This window comes from Eublepharis macularius, chromosome 3 (genome assembly GCF_028583425.1).
Source record: "Eublepharis macularius isolate TG4126 chromosome 3, MPM_Emac_v1.0, whole genome shotgun sequence".
In the NCBI taxonomy this organism is placed as follows: domain Eukaryota; kingdom Metazoa; phylum Chordata; class Lepidosauria; order Squamata; family Eublepharidae; genus Eublepharis; species Eublepharis macularius.
Window position 1 is genome coordinate 181,187,753 of NC_072792.1, and position 17,643 is coordinate 181,205,395.

At 47.8% G+C, this 17,643-nt stretch overlaps 1 protein-coding gene across 1 annotated transcript in view; it reads right to left on the reverse strand.

The window, feature by feature from the left end:
- The window catches only part of FCHSD2 (FCH and double SH3 domains 2), a 202,347-nt gene that overhangs the window by 29,401 nt on the left and 155,303 nt on the right, over positions 1-17,643 (reverse strand). Inside the window, exons 11-12 of the mRNA XM_054974082.1 lie at positions 6,106-6,222; positions 4,281-4,385 (exon numbers count right to left, since the gene is read on the reverse strand). Of these exons, the coding sequence (XP_054830057.1) occupies positions 4,281-4,385; positions 6,106-6,222 (222 nt within the window). The remainder of the gene's footprint in view (positions 1-4,280; positions 4,386-6,105; positions 6,223-17,643) is intronic.

Consider the following 17,643-nt stretch of genomic DNA (forward strand, 5'->3'; position numbering starts at 1 on the left):
TTTTAAATGTGTGTCGACACCAGTACAAAGTTAACTTAGTCAAAGGACGTGTAGACAAATTCCTCATGGGAACAGCTCGATCTTTACTCACTGGGCCTGGGTATCTTCTATAAAAAGGAAAGAGATGGATCTGTCAATAGCGATTAACTATTACGGCTAAACGGATCCAGCAGAGCTTCCTCTGGGCTTCCTGACCAGAGGATGTTGAAATTAGGATGGTGGAAGAGATGGGCCCTTGGTCTGATCCAGAAGGGCTACTCTTATTTTCTTCTTGAGCAGGAGGGTGCCCCAGAATCACACACCCTTAGGGTAGCCCTCGCCCCAAGCAAGGTGTTTAGGAACCATCGCTGCTCCCTGAAGCCCAGAAGGGGCAGGGGCCTGCTCTTCTTCTCCCCTCCCCTTTTGGATGGGCTGTAGGCAGCCAGGGCTCCTCCAAGAGCGGGTCCCAGGGCAGTTGCCCTGTTGCCCATAGGCTAAGGTCACCCCTTTTCTCTAGAAAGAACCCTCGATGCTGTCACGCTCTTCTCTCCCATACACGTTTTCTGCATGGATCCACAATGGTAGTTTTGAAAAGTGTGAACTTCACTCTCGCACTGATTTCATTCTTTTCTCTCCCCAACGGATGAGGTTAAATTTAGACTCTTAGGCCATTACAGTGTACTGAGAACCACACTTAAAAACCAACACTGAAGTGAAAAGGCATTAGTAAAAATAAACCACACACCTTTCAAATACAGGCATATATACTGTGACGCAGAACAGACGCAAGCAGTTCAGGATTCGAAAGGTTACAAATATGAAAAACATGGCAAAGACTTGGTTAGCGAAAGAGTTCAGTAAAACCAAGCATGTTTCCTCTTTGAAGGTATGCTCATGCACGCCAAACAACATAAGATGCTAAGCGTTCATTGTCCCAAATCCCCAGCATTATGAAAAATTCAAACATAGGGTACTAAGGGCCAAATCTGGATCAGGATCATGGCATACAGGGGCCACCCCCACCCCCCAAACCGTTTCCCCTGATATAAAATGGCCTTGTGGAGCCACTCCTTGCCCGGCTGGAGTAAACATATGGGTATCTTTATTTGTAAACATATACTTCCCCATTGGGACAACCAGCAGCTTCCTGGGATTATTTTAGTTAGAAAAATGGAATAATGGAGTGGATGTTAACCCCTACCGCCCTTTGCCTCATAGATCCAATCTGAAATGGACCTCTGCGTGGCTGATAAATGAATTTTAAAAATATTGCACCCTCCAGACAAGGAACTCCCAGCATCCTGAATTTCCAGTACCAGACAGAGATATTCTTTAGTTTGGCCTTTAAGATGATTTTGCCAGTTCCTTCTCTTTACACAATGTATGGTTCTGTGATGTCCCTCCATCCCCCCCCCCCGATTTTGAACTGCTGGCCTTATATATCCTGGAGTTTGATGTATAAGGCAATGCACATTGGAACAACAACAAACCGTAGTTTTAAATATACACGAACAGGGTCTGAACTGGTCGAGAAGGAAATAGATCTTGGGGTTATAGTGGACAGCTTGAAGATATCAGTGTGAGGCAATGGTGAAAGAAGCAAACCGTGCTGAAAACTGTCAGGAAAAGGACTGAACATAGATACAGATTTGTACAGATCTATGGTGAGACCTCAATTGAAGTACTGTACCATTGTATATCAAAAAGGGCACCACAGAGCAAGAAAGATTAGTGAAGAGGACAAGCAGGATAATTACATGTTCAGAGCACCTTTCTTACGAGGAAAGGGCTGAAGACTCTGGAGATATTCAGTTCTGAAAGATGACGAGACAGAACACATTACTGCAATCATGCTGCAAGGTGTCTGAAGTGTGATGGTGGTTTGTGCAGCTGGCATATGGGGCATTACTGAGCAACTGTCCTTCTAGCTGTGCCTTCCACTGCGCAACAGGTGCAGAAACACGCCCTGGCTTCCCACCTGATCTTTCAGCGATAGTAAAAATCCACTCAATTTTGGAGAATTAATTTGCCATAGCAGCTATGGAAAATTCTCTTGCTAACAACAACAGTTTGGAATTTGGGCTTAACGAGATTTCTCAACAGGGACACTGAAACAGTTGCTGATAGGGATGGAGGAGAGCACACACGAAGGCAGAGAGCGTTGCCAGCTTGGTTCCTTATAATGAGGCAAACTGGTTTTTCCTACAAATACTCTGGCAACATTCAGAGATTGCACACTTGATGCTCAAGCACTTTGTTACGCGCCATTTACAGCTCCGATCATCCGAGTAAAGCCTTCTGAAGGTGCCACCTTGCAAGTGGGCAACATCGACAACTATAATCTACGCCCACGCATTCTCAGCGGTGGCCCCCACCTTGCGGAAAAGCCCGTCTGAGGAGGCCCCCAGGCGTCTACCATTTGGCAGAATGTGGTTCAGGAGGGCATTCTTATAAAGGGCAAAAAACTGTAGGACAACAGATTAGCTCAGGAGGATGCTTCCATAAGGGAACAGGATTGTCTATTGCGATGTTTCTTGTAAATTTCATCTTGCTTTTATTGTGCTGTCTTCTACCTGTGCACCTCGCTTTCTGCACGGTTGTATGTCAGTGCTTAGTTCTTGTGGCCCCTTCACACATGCCCAGGGTAATGCCGATTGCCACTTAGGGTCAGGTAGCACTCTTCCTCCAGCCAGTTTGGCTAAGGATCCTGACGGTGTTTTGCCATCTTCTGGGCATGGAGCAAGAGTCGCTGGGGGTGTGTGGTGGGGGGAGGGTAGTTGTGAACTTCCTGCCTTGTGCAGGGGGTTGGGCTAGATGACCCTGGAGATCCCTTCCAACCCTATGATCCTACGTCATGCCTTAGGTTTTTCTCTGCGCTGTTTTATAACTGTGTAACCCTAGTCCTATTGCATTGTTTATTGGATATCTTATGCTGACTGAATTGTTTTATATTTTGCAATCCACCTTAAGCCTTAAGAGTGAAACGCGGGCTACAAAGGAAATAAGTGAACGACAAGAGTGACACAGAGGAGGCAGTGGCAATATTGATTTCCTTGAAAGGAGTGCTTTGCAAATCAGAAACCAGTTTGAGATAATGCATAATCCCTCTACCTCCCTTATTGGTGGGGACAAGGTGTGAGTATGTATGCATGCGTGCGTGCCTCATGTGTGTAAGAATCCATGCCTTTATCATTTGCAAACCCACGCTATCTAGATAGCCAGCATTGGGCTCCAAACAAAACACTATAGGCAACAACAAGAATGTATCAAAAAGAAATGGGCATGCCAATCTCCCCCTCTGCTGGTGCAATGGGGTTTTGTAACCACACTGGTATCAAGGTGAAGTAATACTGGTGACTGGAAGTTATCAAACGCCGGGGGGGGGGGACTCAGCATACAGAAGGGGATTCTCAGCTTCCCTAGAGGACTGATTCTCGAAAAAGACAGGGAGTCTCCATGAGCAGAACGAAGTTCTGCACAGAGCCAAGCCATGTCCTCCCAGCGTAGATAAACATCGGCTTTGTATGCCGAAGGTCTCAGGTTCAATCCTCAGCATCTTCAGTTAAGGATCAGGTTGTAGGTGATGTGAAAGCACTTCCTCTGAAACCCTGGAGAGCTGATGCCAGTCAGAGTAGACAATAATGACCTTGAAGGACCTTGATGGATCCTGAAGGATTTGGAGAAGGCAGCTTCATGTATTCATGTGTATCTACCCAGCACAGAGCCCTCTCAATCCCAGGATTCTCCACCGTTGCATTGCTAGAAGGAGAAAGTATTTGTACTCCTTCAAAGCCCCTCTGCTAGCCGTATCTTGCACCCAGTACCTTGACTTCTGAAGCGAAATGGCCGCTAAACAGTAATCAAGAAGTAGTTCTCCCCCAACTTCCTGCTTCAATTACTGCAACCGACTGAGCCATGAAAGCTGGCAAAATCAGGCCCTGTGGCTGCCAACAGGTCTCTTGAATCAGCGACCACAAATCTTATCAATGCAACACTGTCTAGTAATTTAAAAAACAAACAAACCCAGGATTATTTCCTTTTCAGACAGGCTTGCATTTCTTTTAAGTTTTATCAATCTAAAACAGGTCTCGCTAATGCTCTGACGCGATTTGCAGTATGCAACAGTGGAAAGTTTATGAGTATTAATTGGGAGGGGGCATGGGGGGAGAAGGAAGGCAGCCAGGAGCGTGCTGCCTCCCTGCCACTCCCAAGTGACAAAATGCACCACTGGGTTTTGCCAGGCTTGTTCATGCTTTCACAATTAGAACTAAGGCTAGGAAGCCCCTTCTTCTTCTTCTTACCTCTGCTTTACGGATACTCTCCCTGGCTTCATCTATCTTCTGCTCCAGTTCTGTTCGGCTTTGTTCGGAGACCACGGGCCCATGGCACTCCAACTCCTCAAGAGTCTGCCATAAACGTGAAAGGGTGGGAAAAACAGACACAAATTCTTATTCCATTTGGTACACTTGAAACCATCACTTACTAAATTACAGAACTGTTTGAGGAATGGATCTGTGACGTTAGTACAAGTCCCTTTATGTGCATGGCTACCCATGCGCAGGTGCGAAGAGAGAAAGCAGCCCGATGAAAGCCTACCAGCACCCTATTTATTAGCTGGCTACTCAACAGAGATGGGCAGACCAGGGTCTTAAAAGGCTTCTCAAATTCTTTATTACTCTCTCTATAGCCAGAACAAATGTCCACCATGAACCTGTTCCTGAAGAGCTGCTGTAGCACAGTGGTTAGACCGTTCGGCTGCGAATCAGCACTCTGCTGGTTCGACTCCTACTACTGCTATGAATACAGTAAATGGCCTTGGGTAAGCTCCTCCTCTCAGCTCAGCTCCCCAGCTATACTGAGGATAATAACACCACTGACTTGTTCATCACTAATCTGTCTAGAAGAGTGGTATATAAGCAAAGTTATTATTATTACTATCACCCCCCGCCTCCTTTTCAAATCTCTTTCTGTTCTGTGAAGGCTTTGGGCCACTCCTTCATCTGCCTCCCCAGGCAAAACACAGCCTGTACCATCTCTCCTGTTGCCAACTGCTAGATCACAGGAGCCTGGAGATAGAGACCTGCCCTTTGGCTTCTGTTACCCTATAAACGACTGTGTGCAATAACGGCGCTATATAATTATGAATAATAGGTGCATCTTGGCAGAAATGCCTGTAGGAAAAATCCAGAGACATCAGAGCTAAAAGCAGCAGTTTAGGTCTAACGTCCAATATACCCTGCCAACAAAGGCAATCCCGTTTTAAAAAGTGACTGACGACAGTGATGGCAGGTAACTGTAAGTCCTACTTAATACTCCACCAAGGTGGCTGGATGAACAGGACAAAGGTGTTTGGAGCAGGGGGTGGGGTGGGGTGGGAAGCTTAAGAAGCCACCCTCCTCCCACTTCTTCCCTAAAAACGGCCTCCAAAAACTAGCAGCTGGCCTTCTGGACAATGTAACGACCACCAAACACAGTTCTGGCCTGACATTAACTGCTAAGTACTTCAGTTCAAGTCCTCTTTGGCAACCTTGTCGGAGGATTAACTGCTGCTACTTTCTTGTTCTCCGTCTGAATAAAGCCCTGGTTTTTCAGGGACTGGGAGAGATAAGTTAGGACTCAATGAAGCACAACAGGGAAGGAGGGAGATCTGTTTATGGACTGCAAACGAAGAGGTCACGGGGATGGACTGACTGCTGTGAGGAGCGAAGTGCAGCCTCTCTGTTCCATACACAAGAGAACCTGCCTCAACTTCAGCCTGCACCCCACCTGGGTATCTTTGTTGAGTGGAGCTTAGTTTTTGTTCTTTAAAGGGAGCTCTCCTCTACTCTAGTTCATAGCAACCTGCTTTTAAAACCCATAGGAGTCTGAACACTGGCTTATGATGCCGAAGTTGTGCAGAATGCAGCTTGTAAGCAAAGGAGAGCCCCCGCTGCATACACATCATCTTTGACACGTATGCAAAAGGATTAACCCACACCTTCTGGGGTGCAGAGGGCAAGATTTCCTGACTAATCGAAGAGAGCATCAGGTCCCTGCAATGCATGGTAAAGAAGTAGAGGCCTTAAAGCCTCTATGCCCTGCAGTGGCTGCTCCTTCCACCACGGGATGTATTTCTTTTCAACGCACCCGTTGGCTGTGGATGATGTTTTTGTGCTCTCGTGCCACTCGCGTGGCCCATTTTCGGGCTTCCTTGTTCAGACTGTGCTCTTCGGTTGTCCCGGTCTCGGATTCCAATTGCCGACTCTGAAATGCACACAAAACAGAATAGTGACCATGAAGAAACCAAGCAGGTGGACTTCCTGGCCCTGATCTCTCCACCCATGACATCCTTGTTACCCAGCCAGCTGATAAGTTTTATTTAGCTCACATATACAAGGCATTTTGCAAGAGGGCTTTTCCCGGTTTCTTGTTGTATGGCAACATCCAGGGTGAGAACTTCAAAACACAGGAAAAGTCCAGTTTAGTCATTAATTCTGTCAAAAACGCCTAATTGGGTTGGGGTGGGGGAGAAGTAGTAAGTTGGCATTCACAGGCCAATTTGCCATCGACTGCTCTTCACAGCAAGACAGTTATTTTTCAGAAAGTGGCTGCATAGTTTGCTTCAAAAAAATATCTGAGAGATTTCTGAAGCAGAACTGAATGCAGAGCAGAATAAAGCTCCTTAGGAAAGCAGGCAATTTTGCTAATACTGGGTGAAATATAATCTTTTATTTCACACTGCATTTTCCAAAAGGTCTTATGTTTCATAAGCAACGGGAGATTGGTGAATATGTGAACAAAACAAGAAACACAATCCCAAAGAGATCTGCAAGAGCTACCCAAGCGGCCCAAATTGCTGCCAACAGGCAAAAAGGTCTCCCCCCGCCCCCATCCAGCATCTGAAGCACATGCAATGGTCTACTTGCATCTTTCTCATTACAGAACGTTTCTTGCACCGCGGTTCCCATCACAGAAATCCCACTGGGGGATGCACTCGGGAAGGGAAGACCACGTTGTGCAAATGGGCACTTATGTTGAGAGCAGGGAAGCTTGGGGTGGTTTGCGTGACGGATGGATGCGCGTGACCAATCACTGGGTTCCCTAGGCACGAAAAACTAAGGATCACCAGGGCCAAAAAAAAGAACACGCCAGTTTTGCATCATCACAAAGGGATAAGGCAACTCCCCCCAATGGACAGGATGCTGGTTTAATCCCTTTTCTTGCAATTTTTTAAGAAAAAAAGGATATCCTTCTCCACGAGCATCTTTCCTTTATCTCTACTACAGAATGGAAGGAGAAGATAATCCTCAAGAGCTGCTGACTTATATCCTATGGTCTGTTTCTGAGGGCGGGAAGGCGCTTCCATTATCAGAAGGCGTGTGCAATTTCTGCTAGTTCCTCCTTCGCCTCCTGCTGACCCCTGGGAACAAAAGTTCAAGGGGCTCAGTGGGCGGTGGTGGAAGAGTGAGGTGAGAAGTCGCACTTTGCTCTGCCTGTAGGATAAAAAGCCATCACATCCGATCACATCTTACCCACAGCAGCTCTAATCTCTTAAGGCTTTCCACGGAATGATCCTGAACCCCCCCTCCCCCACCCCAAGAAACTTCCCCACTGCTTAAATATTTGTTCCTACTTGGAACAATCCCTGAATCTGTACGATGAAGGGGCTTTAATCCACAAACATTTGTGCCACAAGAGGCGTTAATCATTAAAGATGCCGTAAGACAGAAGCCTTTTCCGCGTTAAGGAAAATTCTTATGCAACCACGGCAGATGCCTTCCTGGGATTCCAAACCTTGAGAATCAGAGATAAGGACACACATCCGTGATCGTTTCAATGGTTTTCTAGCCTCTTTGTGCCGTATGCTGCTTTGAGGGTCAGTAAGGACAGCGGAGTGTAGCATCTCTCGGGAATCAAAGCTAGATAAAGAGAAGCTGCGACTCGGAGAATGGCTCCGCCCAATGGACTTATTCGAGGAAGGCTCCCAAGCTAATGATTGCCACTGGGTACCAGTTAAGAGTTTGCTTGGAGCTTTTCTAGCAATGCGCTGCTTCCGCATCTGTGTACTGCGAGGGAAATTTCTTCTTCATTCAGGTTAGGTAGGGAAGGCTGGCCTCGGCTAGCATGCCGTGCTTGATGGCAAACGAGCTTCCTTGTTTGCTCAGAATGAAGTTCTCCTCCCTTAGCAAACATACTGCCTGGCCGAGGCTCACAGTCTGCTCTGCTGGAGCCCATCAGACACAAGAATTCCAGAAGTTCTTGAAAGCTCCCCCCCCTTTTTTTTTGCATGGGCTCCAGTCCTGCTAACTGATACATGCTAGACTCCAGCAGAGATGTATTTGTGCAGGGATGGTGCCAGCGTCTATCAGTGGGCCTTAGTTTCAATAAAAGTTCATTCCAAGAGGAGGAAAACAAACTCCCCCCCCATCTTGGCCTGGGGGGACAAATAAGAGTCCGAAAGCTGAGCTAATTATAGATTCACTTTCAGTCTTAAGACGACCAGCTTGAGTTACAGAGAAGGCTCAGTGAAGTGCTTTTAAAAAACCTCAAACCAGAGACATTTAACACCCAACACTCACCTACGTCAAGAGTGCAATGCCTCCATGTGGCATAAACATAGGGATCCTAACTGAAAAGCGATGATGGCGCAATCATTTCCCAGAAAGTAGAGGGGTGGGGTGAGGCGGATCTTGGCCAAATGGGGAACACAGTATTGTAAAAATTACACACCAACACTTCATCCTGGGATTTCAACCGCATCCCTGTCTCCGAACACAGCTCAGACTGTCTGCGTGATGAAACAACTGAACCGATTAGCACTGATACGGCGGTACTCAAATTGATTTGTTCCTAGAAATATAGGCTGTGGCCTAGTTCTCACCAACTAGCTTCAGATGGGGGAGGAGAGGCTCACATGTTAGAATGTTCTTCAGTCCAAGAACATCCTTTGCTCAGTTACAGGTTTACCACAGTATGTGCAAAAGCTAGGCTGCAGCCTCTGTTCTACTGTTGCTGGATTTTTACTCAGCAATACTTTGTGTAGGGGCAGCCGCTATCAAAGAAAAGGTGGAAAGATGGGAACCTATTTATCCACGCGCTAATGCAAGATGCAACTTTAAATACAGTTGAATTTGTCCCTTATTTTCTTGTGTAAATGTTTATTTTGGGCAGAGGGAGCACTTCGGTTGCGCAAAGCATGCCAACAGAAGTCTTAGCTACCACTCAGCAGAGTTAATGCAAGGCTTCTATGTCAGTTTAGCACAGCAAGACTGACCTTGTGACCAAACTCCTGTTGATGTAATGGGAGGGATCTGTGATTCTGCCCTGTGTGCTTTCCCTCTCGCTTGGGATATGACTTTCTATGGCTCACTTTTGGGATTCTGAGATTCTCACCGTCTCTCTTTTACTGAAATTCCTCTATAGGCAGATAATGATGGATAATGTATTCTTCTGTGAACAGTGTGCGCATGCAAGGGCGGGTGCGCGCACACACACACAGTGAAAACTTGCACAAAGGCTCCCAACAATTCCTCGTTCTGTGTACCCGGGCCAAGTATCACAGCAGCTGTGTTAGAATCCAGCACTTCTCACATGCAACATGCTGGCATTTAAATAGAAGCAGAAAAAAGGTTCTTGTTAAAGCATCCCCAATTTGGGGGGGGGGGGATGGAGAAGAGGAAGGAGCATCTTTGAAAGAGTTTTGGCACGTAACTACAGACTCCTCGATTGTCTGAGGATGGCAGGGGGGAAAAAAACCCTCACTGCAAATGAGGGTGCTCACAGCCTTGTTGGTCCCCTAGAATGAAGTGACTCATGTCCTTGTATAAATAACCAGCTTTGTTAATGGCACTATTTTTGTTCTCTTATCTATTCACTACCTTCCCAGGAATTCCATAAAACCTAAAAGGAAACTGGGACAGAAGAATGGCACCAACTCTAACTTTACGCTTTCAATTTGCTGCACTGTAGGCAAAAGACTTTAAAAGTTGCAATCCTTCAACATTCAAGACTGTAACCCCGGTTTATATTTCTTCTGCTTAGATTTTTTAAAAACAACCTTTCATACTCAACCTTTTAAAAAACTTCTAAACTTTATAAAAAGAAAAGTTGAGGTGATGTTACTTGTGCTGTCCAGCTTCAGGTGGGGTATGATGCATGTCTGGAACAACTGGTTCAAGAGCCACGGGAGACGTCAACCTTCCCCAAACCCTGACCCCAAGTCAATTAACACAGGCTCCAATCCACTATATAGGAAAGATGCTCCTCCGATGGCGGCAAACAGAATGGCCATGTGTGGGTAGAGTTCCTGGGATACAGTCTCTACATCCCACAGAGAAGGGTATAGGGGTTTTCCCCTACCAACTGTTTTAGGAATACCAGTCATCCAAAATGGAAACTGTTTTTGCCAAAGCAAACAAAGATATCCTGGAACATTTTTTTTTGTCATCTTCATTGCTCTCCAGAGAGAATTGAAAAAATATGCTCTGAAGTGTGTACCTGGAGATATGTGAATGCAAGACATTTGCCAGAATGGGACAGGAGGCCAGGGACTCTAGTCAAAATACTGAAACCCTGCTATATTCAGGTTTCAGTATTCTCCTAAAAAGGGGATCTGCACGCACAGAAGACACAGAGGGGGGAAATTCAGAAATGTGCCCCTCAAAAAACAAACAAACCCAAAAGCAAAACATATTTAGACAGGATGCTGCCACTTATTTAACAGAATGGCGTATTTCACAGAATGTTGGCATTTTTACCCCTAACCACAATTTCTAACAGAGGAAGCAGCTAACTTTGAACCCTGCCATACTTCTGCTTATTTTATCTCTTTCTAAAACAAAAAAATTAAATGATTGAGATCTGGGGAGAAAAAAAATCTCCATCTATTTCTACAGGACATTTTTCATTCTACAAAACACAAGCAGATCATGAATGACTACGGCTGGAATGCAACAACTATTAAAGTGTCTCCAAAGGCTTGCGCTATTCCAGTGGAATTTTTTATTCCACCCCCTGCCCCATCTCTCAATATCACAAATTGTTTCTGAAAGTTTCAAAAGTAGTTTTCTATGTATCGGGAACGGAGGCTACTTTTAGAGAAACTTAAAGCAGTCTGCCCACATCCACAGCATATATTGAATTAAATGCAGTATTCCTTGGAACTTAGTAAACATAAACAAAGGATATTTCAAATATTTTTCATTTGCCTCAGTTTGCCTTTATATTTTTTTCTGGGAAAAAACTTATTGTAATTAAAACTTGACTTAAATTTAGACTTGGGGTCTAAATTGTAATTAAATTCCAATTAAATTACACGTTTTAATTGTAATTAAAACTTGACTTGAATTTAGACTTGGCCGTCTAAATGTTCTTATCGCTTCATGCTCATAGCCAGAAATGTGGTGGGGGAACTGAAAGGACATACAAGGTAATCTTAAACCAATGAAGAACAAAAAAAAGGAAAGAAAATTAAACAGACGTAATAAATTTTACTTCTGACCCTTAATTTTTTTAATTATGTCAAACGGCCATCAATTTCTTCTCAAACCAGAAAAATGAATGCCTGCCTATTTGTGCCAGCCAGGAAAATAACTGAACCTTGGACCAGCCATGGCTGATAAGAGAAGGAAGCGCAAAACCTGTGGCCCTCTTTCCTTTCCTTAATTCATGCAGCAGCATATGGATTCACGGCTCCCATTGCTTGTTAATCACCCCAGTGTCTTTGCCTCCATTGATCAGAGCAGGAGGAATACTTTAAAATTTATATGGCCCTTGCCCCCAGTCCAACACAGTAATCAGAATTCTACTGCTACTTTCCATGGCTAGAACAACCTGGACACATCTCCCAAATACGTTCCCCTAATATGCTAGCTAAAATGGGGTTAAAACAGAAGATGGACAGAAGATAAAGCAAGCTGGCAAAAACAGGAAAGAATTGCTTCAAAAATTCTGTTTCAGCTCTTTGCAGCCATTATCTTGGCAACACATTTGGTTGTTTATTGCATTCCCCCGCAGCCCCCAGGATTCCAGACTGTTTAAGGAAGTGGCCTCGACTTCCAACCAGGAAACATAAAGAGCTGGCTAATTTCCGCCTGTATTTTGCCATACTTTCAAAAATATGCTATGTAGGCACTACTGCCCTCAATAATAGGTTTGCTGTGCACTGCAGTTTTTCTAACCCTTTGCTGAAAAAGTTTCCCTTGTCCCGCAACAGGGTCTTGTTTTTTGAATTATTAGGCCCTGTTATATTCCTTCCTTAAACCCCTTTTCTCACTCTACTCGCCTGCTGCTGTGTTCATGCCACTGCTCCTGAGTTTCTGAAGCTGCACTCTTTTACTCTGCCGCAGACTCAAGCAGCCGGCCCTCATGTCCCCTTTCCCTTTTCTCTCTTTCCCTATGGATGCTGACCAGCTACCAGTCTCCTTTACTCCCTGTTCTTATCCAACTCTCCACTCCTTTATGCCACGAGCTATGCCCACTTCCACTCCCATGTCTCAAGATAAACCCTTCTCCTGTTCTGATTAAAACCCCTACTTCTCCCTCTTAGCCTTCCTGGACCAGTTTATGACATTCGTTTTCTGAAGAGAGGCCGCTTCTGTTCTTCTGAACACCCATAAAGCTGCCTTATGGTGTATCAGATCTGTGGGCCATCAGTCAGCATTGCCTACTCAGACAGGCAGCAGCTCTCTGGGGTGTCAGGCAGAGGTCTTTCACTGCCAGGCATTACACCAGGGACCTTCTATATGCCAAACACCACAGTGCCTTTACAGTAAAGGACAAAGTACAGTATCTAATTGCTGGTGCTTTAGTTTACAGGTCACACCGCCCACTCCCAGCCTGAATGTATGTATTGCATTTGGAACATGTGTTTGTCTGTAGCACTAGAAAAGAGAAAGAGTCCAGTAGCACCTATAAGACTAACAAAATTTGTGGTAGGGTATGAGCTTCTGAGAGTCACATCTCACTTCTTCAGGTATCATACCCTACCATAATTTTTTTTTTAATTTTTTTTATTGTACTGATGTATGCATTAATATTACCTCCACATACAATCTATACTTCATGTACATATACATATAGAATAAATTTAGCTATCCATACATCCGATACAAGGTTGTTTCCCTCCTTTTCTCCCCCACCCCCGCAAAAGGAATGACTGTAAGAATCATCTGCTTTATATCTTTCACCATGAGCACACTCTTTGGAGTTTCGTTAATATAATTTGGTTGGTCTCTCCTCCTCTTACCCATCTCATGTATCTAGACCATTTCTTCCTTATCGTTAACGTCTTATTTTCCCATGTCTTATCCTGTTTTAGTATCGATAAAATGTCTGATTGGATCCATTCATATAAATACCAATTCCATCTTTCCAAAGTCCATTTAGAGGCATCTTTCCATCCATACGCTACTACAGCATGGGCAGCTATAGTCATGGCTTTTAACAAGTGCTGTCTGTTTTCCTGTACTTTATTATTCCCCCAGATGCCCATAAATAGGATCTCCCCATTTAAATTTATCTTGACATCACAAAGCTCCTTCACCTTTCCCAATATCATTTGCCAGAAGACTGTTACTTTTTAGCATTCCCACCATAAATGAGCATAGTAGCCTTTTATTCTATTACAATGCCAACAATCCGATTTCATTCCCTTGATCATATAGGATAATTGGGAGGGAGTCCTATACCATTTCAATATTACTTTCATCTCCAATTCTTTAAATTTTTCCATTTTTATTACCCTTATATCTTTCATTAATTTATCTATCCTCTGATCTGTTAATTTTAGCTCTTTCTCCCATTTAGATTTTACCAACCTGATCATATATTCTCTATCCTTATTCATTAAATTTCCTTGCTATACCCTTCTTATTGACATCCTTTATACTATATAATTTTTCAAATGGGTTGTCCTCTATATTTACTATTTGGCTATATCTCCTATGTTTCATAAAATTATATAGACCCATAATCTTTAACCAAGGTTGGTTTCCCACTCGCTCGACCTACCATAAATTTTGTCAGTCTTATAGGTGCTGCTGGACTCTTTCTCTTTTCTACTGTGAGCAAGTTTCAGTCCCTGAAAGGCACACAGAACATGGAGAGCAAAAGTTATGTTTTGTGTCTCGAGATGGATCTTGCAGCAACTATACCGCCAGCCATACAGCAAAAATCTTGCACCAGTGACAGCTTTGGAAGAAAAAGCCCTTTTTTTGCGGGGAGAAACTGGGAAGGACAGGAGGCAAAGCAAGTCTAATGAAACCAAACCTTACCAGGCTGGAAGGCAAAGGCTCCTCTCCCTGCATTGTCTTGCAGAGGGTAAGCAATCACCAACCATGGAGCGCTCTGTGACAGTTGAGGATCCCCAATTCAAATCTTCCTGTCCGGCACAGCCGGACTCGGCCCCAGGGGCGGGGGTGCCACCCTCCAGCCGCGAGGAGCGCCCTCCTCCTCCTCCAGGGCCCCCCGACCCCCACCCCCTTACCTGGCCTTTTCAGGGTGGTGAAAGCCAGAGAGGATTGTGAGGCACTCCAAAGGGATCTGTCGAGGCTAGAAGAGTGGGCATCCATGTGGCAAATGAGGTTCAATGTAGCCAAGTGCAAAGTAATGCACATTGGAACCAAAAATCCAAAATATAAATACAAGTTGATGGGGTCTGAACTGGCGGAGACTGACCAAGAGAGAGATCTTGGAGTCATGATAGATAACTCACTAAAAACGTCAGCACAGTGTGCGACTGCCATAAAAAAAGCTAATGCTATGCTAGGGGTTATTAGGAAAGGGATTGAAAACAAATCAGCCGGTATCATAATGCCTCTGTATAAATCGATGGTGAGGCCTCATTTGGAGTACTGTGTACAGTTCTGGTCGCCACACCTTAAAAAAGATATCATAGCACTGGAAAAAGTACAGAGAAGGGCAACTAAAATGATTAAAGGGTTGGAACACTTTCCCTATGAGGAAAGATTGAGGCGCTTGGGGCTCTTTAGCCTGGAGAAAAGACGACTGAGGGGAGACATGATAGAGGTTTACAAGATAATGCACGGGTTAGAGAAGGTAGAGAAAGATGTGTTTTTCTCCCTTTCTCACAATACAAGAACTCGTGGGCACTCTATGAAATTATTGAGCAGTCGGGTTAGAACAGATAGAAGAAAATACTACTTTACACAAAGGGTGATAAACACATGGAATTCGTTGCCACAGGAGGTGGTGGAAGCTACAAGCATTGCCAGCTTCAAGAGGGGACTGGACAAATATATGGAGCAGAGGTCCATCAGTGGCTATTAGCCACAGGAGATAGATGGTATTCTCTTTGTGGGGAGGTGGTGCTCTGTTGTCTTGGTGCTGGAAGGAAGGCAGTGGGAGGGCTTCTGGTGTCCTGGCCTCACTGACAGTCCTTTAGATGGCACTGGATTTCTAGCCACTGTGTGTGACAGAATGTTGGACTGGATGGGCCACTGGCCTGATCCAACATGGCTTTGCTTATGTTCTTATGTTCTTATGGCCGCCGAAGGCCGGCAGCACGACACCCGCGGTGGCGGCGACCGCAGCGGGGAGACCAGTCGCGGCAGGGAAGCCAGCCACCGTGAAAGGACTGGCTGCGGCGGTGGAGGGGACTGCGGCAGAGACGCGGGCCGCAGCGAGGGAGCCAGCACCGGCGCAGCCGGCGCAAACGGCTGCACCTGAGCCCGAGCGGGGGCGGGAACCGGCAGGCGGGGAGACCCAACGGGATTGGCCCCAGGGGGTGGCAGGCAGGGGGGAGGACGAACCAGGGCTGCTAGGGGGAGCACGGAAGGGTGGGGGATGGCAGGATTGGTGGAGGTGGTGGGGAGGAAGCCGGGGAGGAAGTGGCTGGAGCGACTGGTAGCGAGCAGAGAGAGAGAGCGGGCGAACGTACAAGCCAGAGCTCAGCAGGGAGAGACGGTGGAAGCCGGGTGCCTTAAACCCCCACCGCTCACCTATATCTGAGGCCGAGGGAGCCGCCCTCTATGGGGTAGCTACGGCGGAAGGCGGGCGCGGCGCGGGGACCGGAGAGGGTGCTCACAACGTGGTGGAGAATGCAGGCACCAGCCCTGCAGTGAGCCGCCCCCTCCCGCGCATTCCAGCGCCCACGGGCTGGACGAGCGGCCGGTCCCTGCTACGACCGCCCACCCTCCAAGTCGACCCCCCCCCCCGGCCGCCAGGCCCCGGCGCCACAGAAGCCGCGGCCATGGACCTGACCCAACTCGGACAGTGGCTCGCCGAACACCAGGGCCAGCTGTTGAGGGAGGTGGCGCAGCAAAACCGGGAAGCTCAAGCCACCCTGGCACAAGAGCAGAGGGAAACCCAGACCGCTCTAGTGAGGGACCTCCGCCAGGCCATTGAAGCGGGGCGGGCTCCCATGAACCCGGGGGATGGCGCGCCCGGCCCAGGCGGGTGCCCGCCGCCCTTCCACCTGGTCAAGTTGGGAACAAAAGATGATGTGGACGCGTACCTGGACGCCTTTGAGCGCACCGCAGAGGCAGCCCAGTGGCTGCGGGGGCAATGGGCCTTCATCGTGGGGCCCTACCTGACCGGGGAGGCCCTAGCCGCCCTCAAGGCCCTCGCCAAAGAAGAGAGTGCCGATTACGACCGCCTCAAAGTAGCCATCCTCGACCGGTATGAGCTCACCCCGGAGACATACCGGCAGAAGTTCCGCGGCCTGACCTACAACCGCACGGACTGGCCGCGCACCCTAGTGGCCTCTCTGAAAGACATGGCTTACCGCTTGCTGCAGCCAACCACCCCGGAGGCCAAGCGCGTCGCTGACCTGGTGGTCCTGGAAAAGCTCCTCCAGGTCATCCCTCCCCGCGCACGGGCCTGGGTGGCCTGCAGCCGGCCCGCCAACTTGAAGGAGGCGACAACCCTCTGGGAGAATTTCATGGCGGCTTCCCCCCAAGAGGCCGGGAGCAGTGAGGCGAAGGCAGGGAAACCCACCCCGGCGGGTCCGAGCGACGGAGGCCGAGGTGGGCGGCCCCGCGCCGGGCCGCGGCCCCCAGGGCCTGGGCCCGTCCAGCCGGAGCGCGGCGGTGCGCTCGCCGGCCCCAGGGGCCCCACCCCCGGGTCAACCCGTAACCCCGGAAGGGGGGACCCGGCAGGCCCGAGTAAGGAGGACCCCAGGCGGGGGCCGTGCTTCACGTGCGGGCAGTGGGGGCATTGGAAGAGGGACTGCACCGTTATGGAGTGTGACTGGGGCTGGGACACCACCATGCAAGTGACGTCCCGGGCCCCTCGCCCACCCCCGCTCGTGGCCATGGTAACGCTCGCCGGACGAAGGCTGACAGCCCTTCTAGATAGCGGGAGCTCCATTTACATGGTCCGCTCGCACCTGTTTCCCGCGGACCTCCCGGTCATACGCCGGACAGTCACAGCCTGCTTCCACAACCACATGGAGGAGTGTCCCGTCGTCCGGGTGCCCGTGGAGTACGCCGGGAGTGCTCGGCTGACCGAACTCGCCCGCGTCCGGGCTCTGCCTTTTCCGGTCCTCCTAGGCTGGGACGCCGCTCACTTTGCCGAGGCCCTGCGGCCCTGGATCAATGACCCCCCACCGCCCATGCAGGAGGCGCTGATTGGAGAGGAACAGGGACCGCCCGGAGACCCCGAGGAGGACCCTGACGCCCCGGGCCTGCAAGCCAAGTGGGAGGCCGACCCCCAATTCGCTGGAGC